The sequence below is a fragment of the Mus pahari genome, chromosome 1 (genome assembly GCF_900095145.1).
Source record: "Mus pahari chromosome 1, PAHARI_EIJ_v1.1, whole genome shotgun sequence".
NCBI lineage: Eukaryota > Metazoa > Chordata > Mammalia > Rodentia > Muridae > Mus > Mus pahari.
In genome coordinates, this window is record NC_034590.1 from 164,988,103 (window position 1) to 165,000,640 (window position 12,538).

Consider the following 12,538-nt stretch of genomic DNA (forward strand, 5'->3'; position numbering starts at 1 on the left):
CTGCCTCTGGTTTTCTTGGTGGGAGGTTCCTTCCCAAGCCTGTGGTTTTCTTTATGTTATGTCTTCTTGCTGATTTGCTGTTCTCGTAACTGGAGCATCGATCCACTTGGGCTTATTTAAACCATTGTCACATCGTGTTTAAACCTACCCTCTGATTTTATTTAGGCTTTCTACTGCTCCACCTAATATGATATATATTTTTTTTCTGACTCATTTCCATCTTTACTTAGGGTTCAACTTGTTCACAACTAAGAGCCCTTAATTTGCCCTTAGTCTTGAGGGTTGACGTCAGGAGACAAAGGTTAAGTAGTTGCTTGTAACAAGTCAGCATATTCAGAGCTGGGTAATATGTCAGCTACTTACACCAGTCCCCTCCCCAGTCCCCTCTCTGCTCTGCTAGCAATAAGCCTCTGCAGTTCTTCCCAACAGCTCTGCTTCAGGCCCAGCCTGGATTATCTTTCTCTGTAATTAAAGCATCAGACAGAAGAAAAGCCCCACCCTGTTCTGTACCTAGCCTATCCCTGCTTTCCCCCAGGGGTTGGAATGAAATTTCCACACTGAGTTTCCCAGTGCAGCTTGGGCTTCCAGATGAAGTGTCATAGGTTCTAATTAGGACCAACAACAGTAGTTCCTTGAAGTACCAAGGCCTAGTAACAGTCTGCTGAGGGACAGTTAAGGTGATGGGAGTTACGGTTAACGATGTCATGTAGCACCAGGCTTCCAGCAGATAGATGGTCCCGGAGTCACATGGGCAGCTGAGCTGATACCATGAGCCTGGAAGGAACAAGTGTGTGAAGAGCTTCATTGGATGGGAGGAGAGACATAAAAACAGGACCAACAAAGGTGACCCTTTGTTGGAAAATGATCACACCATCCTACGCTCCACCCCTCTCTGCTTTGAGCTGACTTGCTTAACCTCTGTGAACCTCAGTTCTGAAATCAGGTCAGAGTATACTTGAGTTCTTTGATTAAAAAAAAAATTCCCATGCATTTTCTTTCCGGTCTCACAATCACTATCCTGTGAGGTGTGCAGGGTGCATAATCATAGTAATTACAAGAGTACACCATAATATATACCTTTAATTGAGTCCTGCTACTCTGGGGCAAGTAATGTATTAAGCACTTTTCATACATTATCTACTTTAATCTTGACGTCAGTCCTGCCAGACAGGTATTATAATCTTAATTTTACAGATGAACATATGGAGTCTAGTAGAAGTTCCCCAGCTTGCCCAAGATCATAGTTACTGGATGATCCATGATGAAACCTAAGACTGTTGGCTGGTCATGGTGGTGTTTGCCTTTAACCCCAGCACTGGAGAGATAAAGGCAGGTAAATTTCTGTACATTCAAGACCAGGCTGGACTTGTTTTTATGAGTTCCAAGCCAGCCAGGGCTACCCAGTGAGACCCTGTCTCAATAACTCCAACAACGAAACAAACCAACAAACAAAACACAGACAATTGACAACAGACAGCAAACAAACAAAACCGGAGACTACATTGCACCAAATATGGTTATCTTTTTTTATATTGCAATATTAGGTTTTCCACATGAAAACAAAACAAAAAAGGCAGAGAACCCAGGTAGTTTTTTGTTCACAGTCCCCCAGGCAGGACACTGTAAAGACAGTGTACAGACAGAGCCTCTCCGAGTTCAGGACACATGCAAGTCACCAGGGATCCTGCAGGTCTGGGCAAGGCTATGATTCTGCATTTCTACCAAGGCTCTGGCAGATGCTGTCTCTCCTGGTTGTAAGAGTGCACTTTTAGTGGCAAAGACCTAGAACATACTGTTTTCTGACCTTTGGTGTGGGTTTTCTGCTCCTTGTGTTGTCATAATGTCCCTCTGGGTCACTGTGACCATCAGCATATTCCAAGTGTGTAGTAATGGGCTTTATGTCCCCTACCCTGACAGGAATCAGCCCAGACTCTCTCTCTCTGCATGTAACAGAGGCTTGTGGTAATCCAGCCTGTTGATGTAGGTGACAGAAAGGGTTCCTTGGCTCCAGTGAATGCAAAGTGAGGGAGCAGCCAGTTGTGGGGACCCAAAGACATCAAGATGATGAAGTTCTCTGCTATGCTTTCTGCAGTCTACGGCTTTGTTTTCTGTGTGTTGGTGGGATAGCCTTTAGCAGACCGGGGCTCTCTCCTCTAGATGGCATGGCAACCCTCTTCAGCTTTACCTTCAGATTCCAGGCCCCGTCTCCCACATAAGAGAGAGCCAGACTTTCTCCTACAGCTCCCACAAAACATCTGGCCGTCGTTCTCGTTGGACTACTTCAGCACATGTGCCCATCCCCAAACCGGTTTCTGTGGCCAGGGGAAGGCTGCGGTTTGATGGGTTTGTAGGGTGGGAGAATTAGCTGTACAGAGAGGGTGTTTCCAGGAGGGAACTGAATGAAAAGAGGCCTACAGGCTGGGAGACCCAGCTGTGTCAGAAACAACTGGGCCTGCATTGACAGAGCCTGGTTTGGATGGTTTGCAGACTCATACAGAAGACTTGAGTTTAGACTCTCACGCTGTTTAGGAGCAGCACGAGGCACTGACAAGGAAAGCTGTTGATTGGCTTCACTGTCCTCATAAAACAGAGGGAGAGGTGTGGCATCCGAGATTTGCTCCAACATAAATTTTGGAGGTTGAGAAAAAGAGGTCAGAACACAATGCCACAAGATTAGGCCGATTCACTATGCATTCATTCTTCATTGTTGCACAAATTTTCCTATAATAACAGAGTACCCCAAATTTCATCATAGTCTGATTTTATTATTTTTTACCTACACTTTTCTGGCATAATGACAGCATTGTGACACCCACACTCTGGAGGAGAGAAGCTCTTGGTGATCTACTCGCTGGATGCCTCTGTCCCTGACACTGGCAGCCCAGTCACCTCTTGCCTGCTGTCTCACATGGTTACCTCCTCCTTCTTTCCTGGGTCTGAAAGGAGCAACCAGGAAGGCATTAAGTTCCAGAAAAGTAGAATGCATCAACCTCTAAGAATCCTTTTACTAAATAAAGCCCTTGTTCAACTCACTCTGGGAATTGTATTGTGTTCTGAAAGGTTGCCCAGTATGGGGACATATTCTTTAGCTTCTGCCTGCCTCCACTGTTTCAGCATAAGCCACAGACTTGAGGCCTGGAATTGGCCTCCTGCACGACACATGTCTTGCCACATAGATTTGATTGATCCTGGCAGCTCCTTCATGTTCCCAGGCTGCATTGTCTGTCATGCGTTAGCTACAGAAAGCAGTAACCAACCTCAGAGGGAAGGCAGAAAGAGTACTGCAGCTCTGTCTGGGTGAGAGAAACGTTCTGGGCAAGAGCTTTCTTCTCAGCCCTCGCCCAGCCTTGGCCTCTAACCGAGGCTTGCGGAGAGTTGACAACACATATTCTGGGTAACCTGGTTACTTGTTTGTGACATTGCATAAGATTATAACTTTCTGCTGGGTATAAGTACTATTTGCCCAAGGTGTGAAGCACTGTTTGGGGTAGCTCACCCAGCCAGTGCTGAGTCCCTGGGTCTGGGTCCTTGCTTTTTCACGGCTTAGGATCAGAAGTCACTGTCTTCTCTTTGTCCTTTCCTTCGTGTCATGATCTGCTGGTGATCCCTTCATGGTGTGAACCTTTTCTGTCCTTTCCCCTTGTCCCTCAGGACACCCTCCATTCTCAGCTCTATTGAGGTGCTTCCTCCAGGCCAGACCTTAGCAAAACAGCAGTCATGCCTTGCCGAGAGTGCAGAATTGTAGCCTTCTGTCCGCTGGGCCTGGGCTTCCCAGAATAAGATACATGATGCCCTCTGGTGTCTGGATAGCTCTGGAGGACATTGTAAGTTACATAGAAAGAAGTAAAAAGCAAAAAAGCAGTTGATTGGGCTTTTTAGTAAAGTTCTCTAGCAACATTTGGCATGGATGATTGAGAGTTTTTAGGGTTTTTTTGTTTTGTTTCTTAAATATCTGCTTTATTAAGATATAACTTACATACCTTGTTCTCCGGACCCTCAACCCTACCCTGGTGCTCATTGTGCTCATGCTCCTTATCCTTTGGATCAATCCTTTTATCTTTCCCGCAGAATATATCATTTCCCCCTTTGCTGGACGGGCAGCGAACAAGGCAGGTCATAGCTGATGCTTGCGGCGTTGTCTAATGATCTCTTTGACTTTCCCTAGAAACCTGGGAAAAATGTGGCTGCTATCATTCAGGACATCCACTCCCAGAGGGAGCGGGACATGCTCCGGGAAACTGACAGGTGAGGCTCCGGGTCTTAGGTCAGAGGCCTGGAGGGTAAAGCGCCTTCTACCTTCTTGTTCTTCGGGGGTGTCTTAGTTAGGATTTCTACTGCTGCAGTGAAACACCATCACTGAAAGCCATTTAGGGAAGAAAGGGTTTATTTCACTCACATTTATCTGTAAGAGTTTATCAGCCAAAGTGGCTAGGGCAAGAGCCCTTTAACAGGGCAGGAATTTGGAGGTAGGAAGTAATGCAGAGGCCGTGGAGGGGTGCTGCTTATTGGCTTGCTCCTCATGGTTTGCTCAGCCTGCTTTTTTGTAGAACCCAGGGTCACCAGCCCAGGGGCAGCTCTACCTACAGTTGCCTGAACCCTCCCACATTCATCACAAAATTAAAAAAAAATACTCAACAGACTTGCTTGTAGGCTGATCTTATCGATTAGGGTTCCCTCCTCTGAGATGACTCTAGTCTGTGTCAAGTTGACCTGAAATTATTCAGCAAGAGCGATTTGAATTGTAGCATGGTCTTACCCTTAGCCCTGACCCATCCACCTGGCTTTCTAGCCTCTACTTATCCCTGTTCAGATGAGCGGTGCCGTCGTAGCCCAGGAGAGCTACTCAGGTTAGGCAGGGATATGGGGAATGCTGGGCTTTCTCTTGTGTATCCCTCCCGGGTTAGAGAGGAAAACGGGGAACAGAGAATTGATTATTGGCTTTGGCGCAAGTTTACATTTTACTGATGCGTCCTTCGTGCACATGGTAATGGTGGAGACTCTGTTGAGAGGTGGTCAGCTCTCGGTTTCTCACGAGCTGAATGCAGATGTAGAAAAAGCTAAGGATGTAGATGGGGGAGGGGGAAGCACCCGATTCCTTGACCATCGTTTCCAAGACAGTGAACAAATGTGATTTTCCAACTAATTTCTTTCAACCGACACTTATGACCCTGCCAGGATGGGACTATGATAATCAGTTCTAAAGAGCTAAGACCGAAAGGAAAACCATAACCAGGCTTGCAGTCTCTAGAGCAGCCACAGGGGGCGCTCTAACCTTGCTGTAGAGGACAGGAGCCTGTTTCCCCACACTGGCAGACTATGCCCAACAGCCTAGTCCTAGTAGAGATTGCCCCTCTCTGTCTTGGCAGTGAGGGATACAGTGTTGTTCAGCATGCAAGAACCAAATGAAAATGTTCTATCTGTTCAGGATATCAGGTGTATGATCTCACTAATTATCAGCCTTCAGAGGGCATGTGAATGGTCAGCCCTAGGATTTTGTCTGTCTGTTTTTTAATTTAAAATTGTGGTGACTTGGGGTTTTAATGGTAAGAATAAAGACAGACCATGCCAGCTGTAGTTTTGTGGTACCATAGAGTTGGGGGGATCACGAAGATTTACCCGAGCCTTAGGCAGCAGACTCACTTCCCGAGGGTTCCAATGTCTTCATCTCAATGAGTTCTAAGACCTTTCCCAACCCTTAGGCATCTTCCTGATTCTTTGTTTTTCCGAGATCTCTGAACCTGCCTCCTCACTCCTGCCACTCCGCCCACTGTGAGCATCCCTCTTCCATCCCCAAGACAGTAACTGCTTGTAATGGGGACTAAATGAAGGAGGAAGGGAGGGAGGCAGAGAGAGGGGGAAGGGGGCAGAGAGAGAAGAAAGATAAGCCACCTATATCCTGATGGGTCTAAGTGGAGCATAGTTGGATCTAGGGCAGTGCCTCCAACCATAGGCGGTGTCAGCCTCACCTCTTAGCCCTTTGTTCCAGAGCACTCCCCCTGTAGGTCCCCAGCAAGAGAATTTCCTGGGGCCTATACCTTAACATAGCTTCCAAGAGCAAGTAAGGTAAGACTAAACTAAACCAATGTAATCATTTCCTAGAAGCAGACTGTGGTAGGGGACAGTCTAGAATGTCTTAAGGAAAATCTGTACCCACAGACGTGAAGAGGGAGGGCAGGCTGGTTCCTGGACACTGTGTACTACTGGGTTGTGACTGAAGAATGCCCGGGTGGACAGATTGTGCCAAGCATATACCTAAGAGATCTATGTGTGTCTCCATCTGGGTGATGCAGGTTATGAGCTCTGCAGAGTCTGAACCCTGTCTCTTCCCTTCCTCCCAGGTATGGTCCAGAGCGGCCACGTTCTCGAAGTCCAATGAGCCGATCACTCTCCCCGAGATCCCATAGTCCTCCAGGCCCCTCTCGTGCTGACTGGGGCAATGGCCGTGACTCCTACGCATGGAGGGACGAGGATCGAGAGACTGTCCCCAGGAGGGAGAACGGGGAAGACAAGAGAGACAGGGTGGATGTTTGGGCACATGACCGGAAACACTATCCCAGGCAGCTGGACAAAGCTGAGTTGGATGAGCGACTCGAAGGAGGGAGGGGCTACCGGGAAAAGTACTTGAAGTCAGGGTCTCCCGGCCCACTCCATTCTGCGTCTGGCTACAAAGGTCGGGAAGATGGCTACCATCGAAAAGAGCCTAAAGCCAAATTAGACAAATACCCAAAGCAGCAGCAGGATGTGCCAGGACGATCCAGGAGGAAAGAAGAGGCGAGACTACGGGAGCCTAGACACCCTCACCCAGAGGACTCCGGCAAGGAAGAAGATCTGGAGCCCAAGGTCACTCGGGCCCCTGAGGGTACCAAGTCCAAGCAAAGCGAGAAAAGTAAAACCAAGAGAGCTGACAGAGACCAAGAAGGAGCTGATGACAGAAAAGAAAGCCAACCGGCCGGGAATGAGGTAAGGATGCAGCTGTGTTGCCCAGGTGAGGTGAGGCGAGGCGAGGCGGCCCCGAGAGGAAAGTCACACACAAGTCTCAGTTGTTGATGGTGTATGCTTCTTGTCCGTTTGTCATGTGTGTGGTGCTGTCCTAAGAACAGTATATCAAATACACCACCTACTCCTCACAGCAACCCTACAAAGCCAGCAAAGGTATCATGACTAGAGAGGAGGAGTGTAAAACAGAGAACATTGTGCTATCTGACCAAGGAGGCAGGCTTGGGAAAAGGGACAGCCGGAGCTGCAGCTTGTGTTCTGGCTCCAAGTCCCATGGCTCCCTGGAAGTTAAGGAGAGGCTGATGGAAAAGCCCATTGTAGCTCTGTGTTTGTCCAGGGTGGAGTGTTCCCGGAGTGTTGACACCCACAGAGTCTCCCAAGGGAAGATTAGATCTTTGGTCCACTCTGTGTGCCAAAAGTATTACTGATGCTAAAGCGCCAGTGATGTGTAAGGAAACGTGACTGCCACCCCTACATTATCCTGGGGACTCAAGTGCGGCAAGCTCCTCCAGATAAAAGACTTTTAATTTCACTTTAATAAAATGGCACTTATATCCAAGAGTCTGCTACACGGCTTCAGCTCCTTAAGAGGGTGGGGAACTCTAGGTACCATGTTTGAATTATAAATTGACTGACATCTACTTTTAGCTGAGGCACCCTGTTAGATAGGGCGGAGATAGTAGAGTCTTGGGGATTCGCATTAAGAAACTTCATTGTTAAAATTCTTCCATGCATATCCTCTAGTCACCCTGCCTCAGGAGTTGGTGACAGTCCGAATAAGGAGTCCAACTCTTAATTCCATCAATACCAAAGAGTCACTTGGGGCTCTTATTCCAGCCTTGATTCTCACATGTGTGGGAGGAGGGCTAGGTGGTGGGTCAGACACAAGCAATACACGGTATATAGGAGAGAGCCCGGATGTGGCAGAGACCAAGGGTTGACACACTTATAAAACAGTCTGCATACAATAGAACCCAAGTTGACGAGCTGGCTCAGCAGCTCTGTAGGCAATGCTGTAGAGTACAAGCCGCATGCACAGGGTGTTTGAGCTGGGTGTTGAAAATGGGCAAAAACCAGTTTGGTACTCTTGGTAGAAGCTACAGCCAGCAACAGTGAAACAAATGGCTGTTTTCAAGAACCTGAAGAGGTTCAACATGGCTGCATTTTTTTTTAGGATATATTTAAAGATACTATTTTAAAAAAAACATAAAGTCATAATGCTGGTATAAATACACAGCGAACACATGTCAAAGACTTTTATTAAGTCCTTCATTTCATCTTATCAGCATATGTTTGTAAAGTCAGTTCAAAGGAGAGAGTAAAGAATAGGCATTTCACATCAACAGTCAACAAAGGCTTCGCTATTGAGGTGTGATTGGTGTTTTCCACAGGAAACAGGGGGGGGGGCACTGCATCTTCAGTGCGTAACACTCACTTGCACCTTGATGAGTGTGAAGTCTTTACATTAGGATCACTGAATAGATTCCACCAAAGAGTACAGATGTAAGAATCATGAAAAGCACCGACTGCTAAAGAATCGGATACTCTAGAAAGATGTGGCAGACAAACACCTAGCATTCTATTGAAAAGACACCGGGGCCGGGCATGGTGGCAGAGATGTGCAATTCCAGTTATTGGTTAGAAGGCAGAAGGACCTCAAGTTCAAGGCCCCTCAGGGCAACTTAGTGAGGCCCTGACTCAAGATATGGGTGGCTAGGATGGAACTCAGTGACAGAGTGTTGCCTGGTTGTAAGAGGCCCTGGATTCAACCCCCGAGTAAACAAACTAACAGAGGAAGGACAAAGATGGAGAAAGGATGCCCAGAGATCTCCTTCGTCTGTTTCAAAGTCTGCCATGTTTTCTCAACTGGCAAAACAGGAAAAGCATAGGAGGTGAAATTAGAGAAGTAGGTGGGGTAGGCTTCCCTTTACGCCTTGTTAAAGACCTAAACTGGATCCTGAGAGCCAGCCAGGAATTTTAAGAAGAGGGTCGTTAGAGAACATCTGCAGATTTTTCTTTTCATATAGTGTTTACATGGCAATAGGGATAAAAGTCATCTAGAGCTGATTTAAGGTTTACAAGAGGATATGTACGTGGGTTACAGGCAAATATGAGGCCATTGTATACAAGGGCTTTAGGCACCTGCAATCCTGGTATCTTCAAGGAGTCTGGAACCACCCCCAGTTCCCATGGATACTGTAGAGTAGCTGACTTTGCTCAGAAGTAATCAAGGAGCTGGTGGTGGCTCAGGGCCTGAAGGAAAGGCCAATGGGATGAGTTGGCAGGCCTTTGCACACGATCCCTTGTCATGGACAGTCTTCCTTCCCGAGAAGTCCACTTTGCTTGTTCTTAGCATCTTTACTTAGGGCTGCTGTATATCATTTCACTATTCCAATCCACTTCTTTCCTCTCCCTTTCCGTGTGCCATGACACAGGCCACTGAGCAACCTTATCTAATGTATTGTCAGCCTACAAGCCCCAAACATAATGTCTCAATGCAGGAATCTTCTGTGTTCGCTGCCTTGACCCTGTCCTTGGAGTAGAGAGTGGGTGTTAAATGCATACCTGTGGGAAAGCAATAACTGAGTAGACTTTAGAGGCAAAGTCCCAACTCCTGAGAACCAGGTCACACCCTTTGCTCCTCCTCGACACTTTTTGCTGGGTACGATCCTTAGGCTGCCATAGTGTGTTAATGAGCGTGTGCTCTTAACAGATCCTCTGAAGTCTCTACAGGTGTGTGTTTCTCAGTGATAATGGGTGGCCTGGTCCAGACCTGACCTTAGAACCCCTGAAAGAAGGAAGGAAATCAAGGATGAGGGTAGAGAGGGAAGAATCTTGGACCACAGATCTGTCCAGGGAAGCTAAGTCAGCTAGGTGGTATGAAGCCAAGCAAGTGATGATGTGTGTCGGAGGACGTCAGTCACTCGGCTCCAGAGGGTTGCTACCATGCTGAGCGCATGCCTGCTGCCCTCTGATCCTTCTCTCCTTACAGCAAGACCCAGCCCCACAGCTCTGTGTGGAATCTCCCATGCTTTACCAAGTCCAGGGTGGGGAAGATGGTTCAGTGGGTAGGGTTTTCGTCCCAAGAATGAGAACTTGAGTTCAAGTCTCTGGGACCCTGTGGGCCAGATAGCGCAATACAGAGGCAAACAACAGTGATGCCTTGTCTAAAGTGATGTGGGAGATGAGGACCAATACCTGAGTTGTCTTCTAGTATACACACATGCATGCTGTACACGTATGTGCCTGTACAGAGCATGTACACACATGCACATATATGTGCCTGTACACAAACATGCACACACACAAGAAAATGGATAGTCTGGACCACGCCTGTAGGTCTCACACAGCCAGAGACTTGAGGAAGACAAACCCCAAACAAAAAGATCTGGAAGAATAAAAGCACTGGCTCACTTCAGAGAGCCTAGCTTCTTTACTTCTGGGACATGGTGTGACAACCAAGTCCCCTCTTCACATTAACAGAGGAGCCTCTGGTTGATGTTAAGTAGGGCAGTTGTATAAGATGCTGTCAGTACCTGATGGGTTCAAGGCTTCCCTGTGGAGATTTGGAGGGAGCCTATGTATTCTGGGAGTGCAAAGGAAGATCAGACAGAGGGAAGAACACAAGCAAAGCCTCTGTGTGGCTAGAGGCCAGCGTGGTTGGGATGGCGCACCAAGTTACTGTGTTGGGAGGTGAGTGGATTTGTCTTCAGAAGCTCTGTCATGTAGGGCCTCGTGTGCAGATTAACAAGTCTTAAGCCTCAGCGAAGGGGAAGTACATGAACTGTTTCGGCAAGAAAGTGCAGGGAGGATGTTAACTCTTTTTTTCATCTTAGAGGATCCTTTTAAATTGCTGTAGAGAAAATAGATTTACAGGGCGAGTAGAGATCAGAAGGGAGATCTTAGCTGCAAGGGATCCCTGGTCAGGCGGTGGCAATACCTGCTCCCCACCGCTGAGACCCACAGTGGTGGTCTGTGAGGTGATAGGTGGGGCTGGCAGCTGTGCATGGATTCCATTTGTTCCCCTGAGGTTGCTCTTCTCCCCTGCTGGTGTCTTCCCCCCTTGCTCCGTTTTGGAGGTTTTTCTGGTGAGGGCTTCTGGCTAGCTACGTCACTGAAAACTGCCCTTTGGCTCTCGAAGCTTGAGCTGGAAGAGAGTGCTTTACTCCACTGATCAGGAGTATGTCTGAGGGAACTACTTATGAAGGGTAGTTTATTTCAGTAAGAAGGGGCCAAGGACAATTTACTTACAGAGATTTAGTCAACAGCAATGCAAGTGGCTGTCCTTTGGTTGGAGCTGGCTGCTGGCAGCTTCGAGGACAGCCACAGCTGCTTTACTCTTGGGCTTACAGGCAGAGGACTAGAGGAAATCTCAGAGAGGATTCTGCTGCTTCAACTGTTCCCATCCAGTAATAACCAGTTATACCAGTCAGCCCCCAGTTCCTGCTCCAATTGGCTCCTTATCAGCTCAAGGGGGTGTGTCTGGGTACAAGTAATTAAGATCAGAGCTTTTACCTTGAACCAACCTGGGCCCCAAGAGTGTTGATAAAAATACAGTTTAAAGAAGCCAGGGAGTAGCCACGACTCTGGCCAAGGGTTAAGCCATGGGAAGAGTAAGGTCTAGAAGCTTCTAAATTGAGAGTTAGCACGCTTTTACTGCTTGTTTGTTTAATATGTGTGGGTGTTTTGCCTGAACATATGTCTGTGCACCACTTCCATGCCTACTGTCTGTGGAGGAGAGAAGAAAGTGTCACATTTCACATTCCCAGGGCTTGGAGATAAAGATGGTTGTGAGACACCATGTGGGTGCTGGGAATTAAACCTGGGCCCTCTGGAAGTGCAGCCAGTGCTCTTAGCCGCTGAGTCATCTCTCCAGCTCCAAAGCCTTCTATAAAATATCGTATTTTAGTCAAAGAAGGCCACGAGGCAAAGTTGTGGACTTTATGTGGGTACTTAACATAATTATCTAAAATGTAACTTTGCAGGGCTGAAAGGGGTCAGCGGTTAACCGTGCACACTGCTCTTGCAGAGAACCCTAGTTTGGTTCCCAGCACTCAAGTGCTTATAACTGCGGCTGCATGAGGTCTGAAGCCTTTGGCCTCTATGGGTACCTGTATTCACGCCCATGTGTGCATGCATGTGTATATGTGTGTGCACATGTATGCGTGTGTGTGTACATGTGTGCCTGTGCACATGTGTGTGTGCGTGCACAATGTCAGTGTGTGCGCACGTGTGTGTTAATGGAAATGATGTCTTGAGGGAGAGATGCCCCCACAGTGGCCACTCCCCTCCCTGTCACTCCCCACTCAAGTCACTTTGGTTTTTTTTTATGTTCATCCTTGCTGCAGACACTCAGGTCACCAGGGGTCTCTGTCCCCTGAAGACTACAAGACTTACTTTCAAAATGGTTTTCTGTCTGTGTGAGTGAGCACGTTTCTTTCTGAGCCTCAGTTCCCTCAGCAATGGCCTCCCCACCACTGTGAGGGCGTAGGGGGAGGAACATGCGGATCTCTCTCTCTCTCTCTCTCCTGCCTCACTGCTT

The 12,538-nt window shown here is 47.6% G+C and overlaps 1 protein-coding gene across 3 annotated transcripts in view; it reads left to right on the plus strand.

Moving 5' to 3' along the window:
• Nucleotides 1-12,538, plus strand: part of Rbm20 (RNA binding motif protein 20) — a 190,819-nt gene that overhangs the window by 161,041 nt on the left and 17,240 nt on the right. For all 3 annotated transcript variants that reach the window (XM_029537299.1, XM_029537302.1, XM_029537308.1), the window contains exons 8-9: nucleotides 4,166-4,245; nucleotides 6,339-6,960. In XM_029537299.1, coding sequence (XP_029393159.1) covers nucleotides 4,166-4,245; nucleotides 6,339-6,960 — 702 coding nt within the window. The remainder of the gene's footprint in view (nucleotides 1-4,165; nucleotides 4,246-6,338; nucleotides 6,961-12,538) is intronic.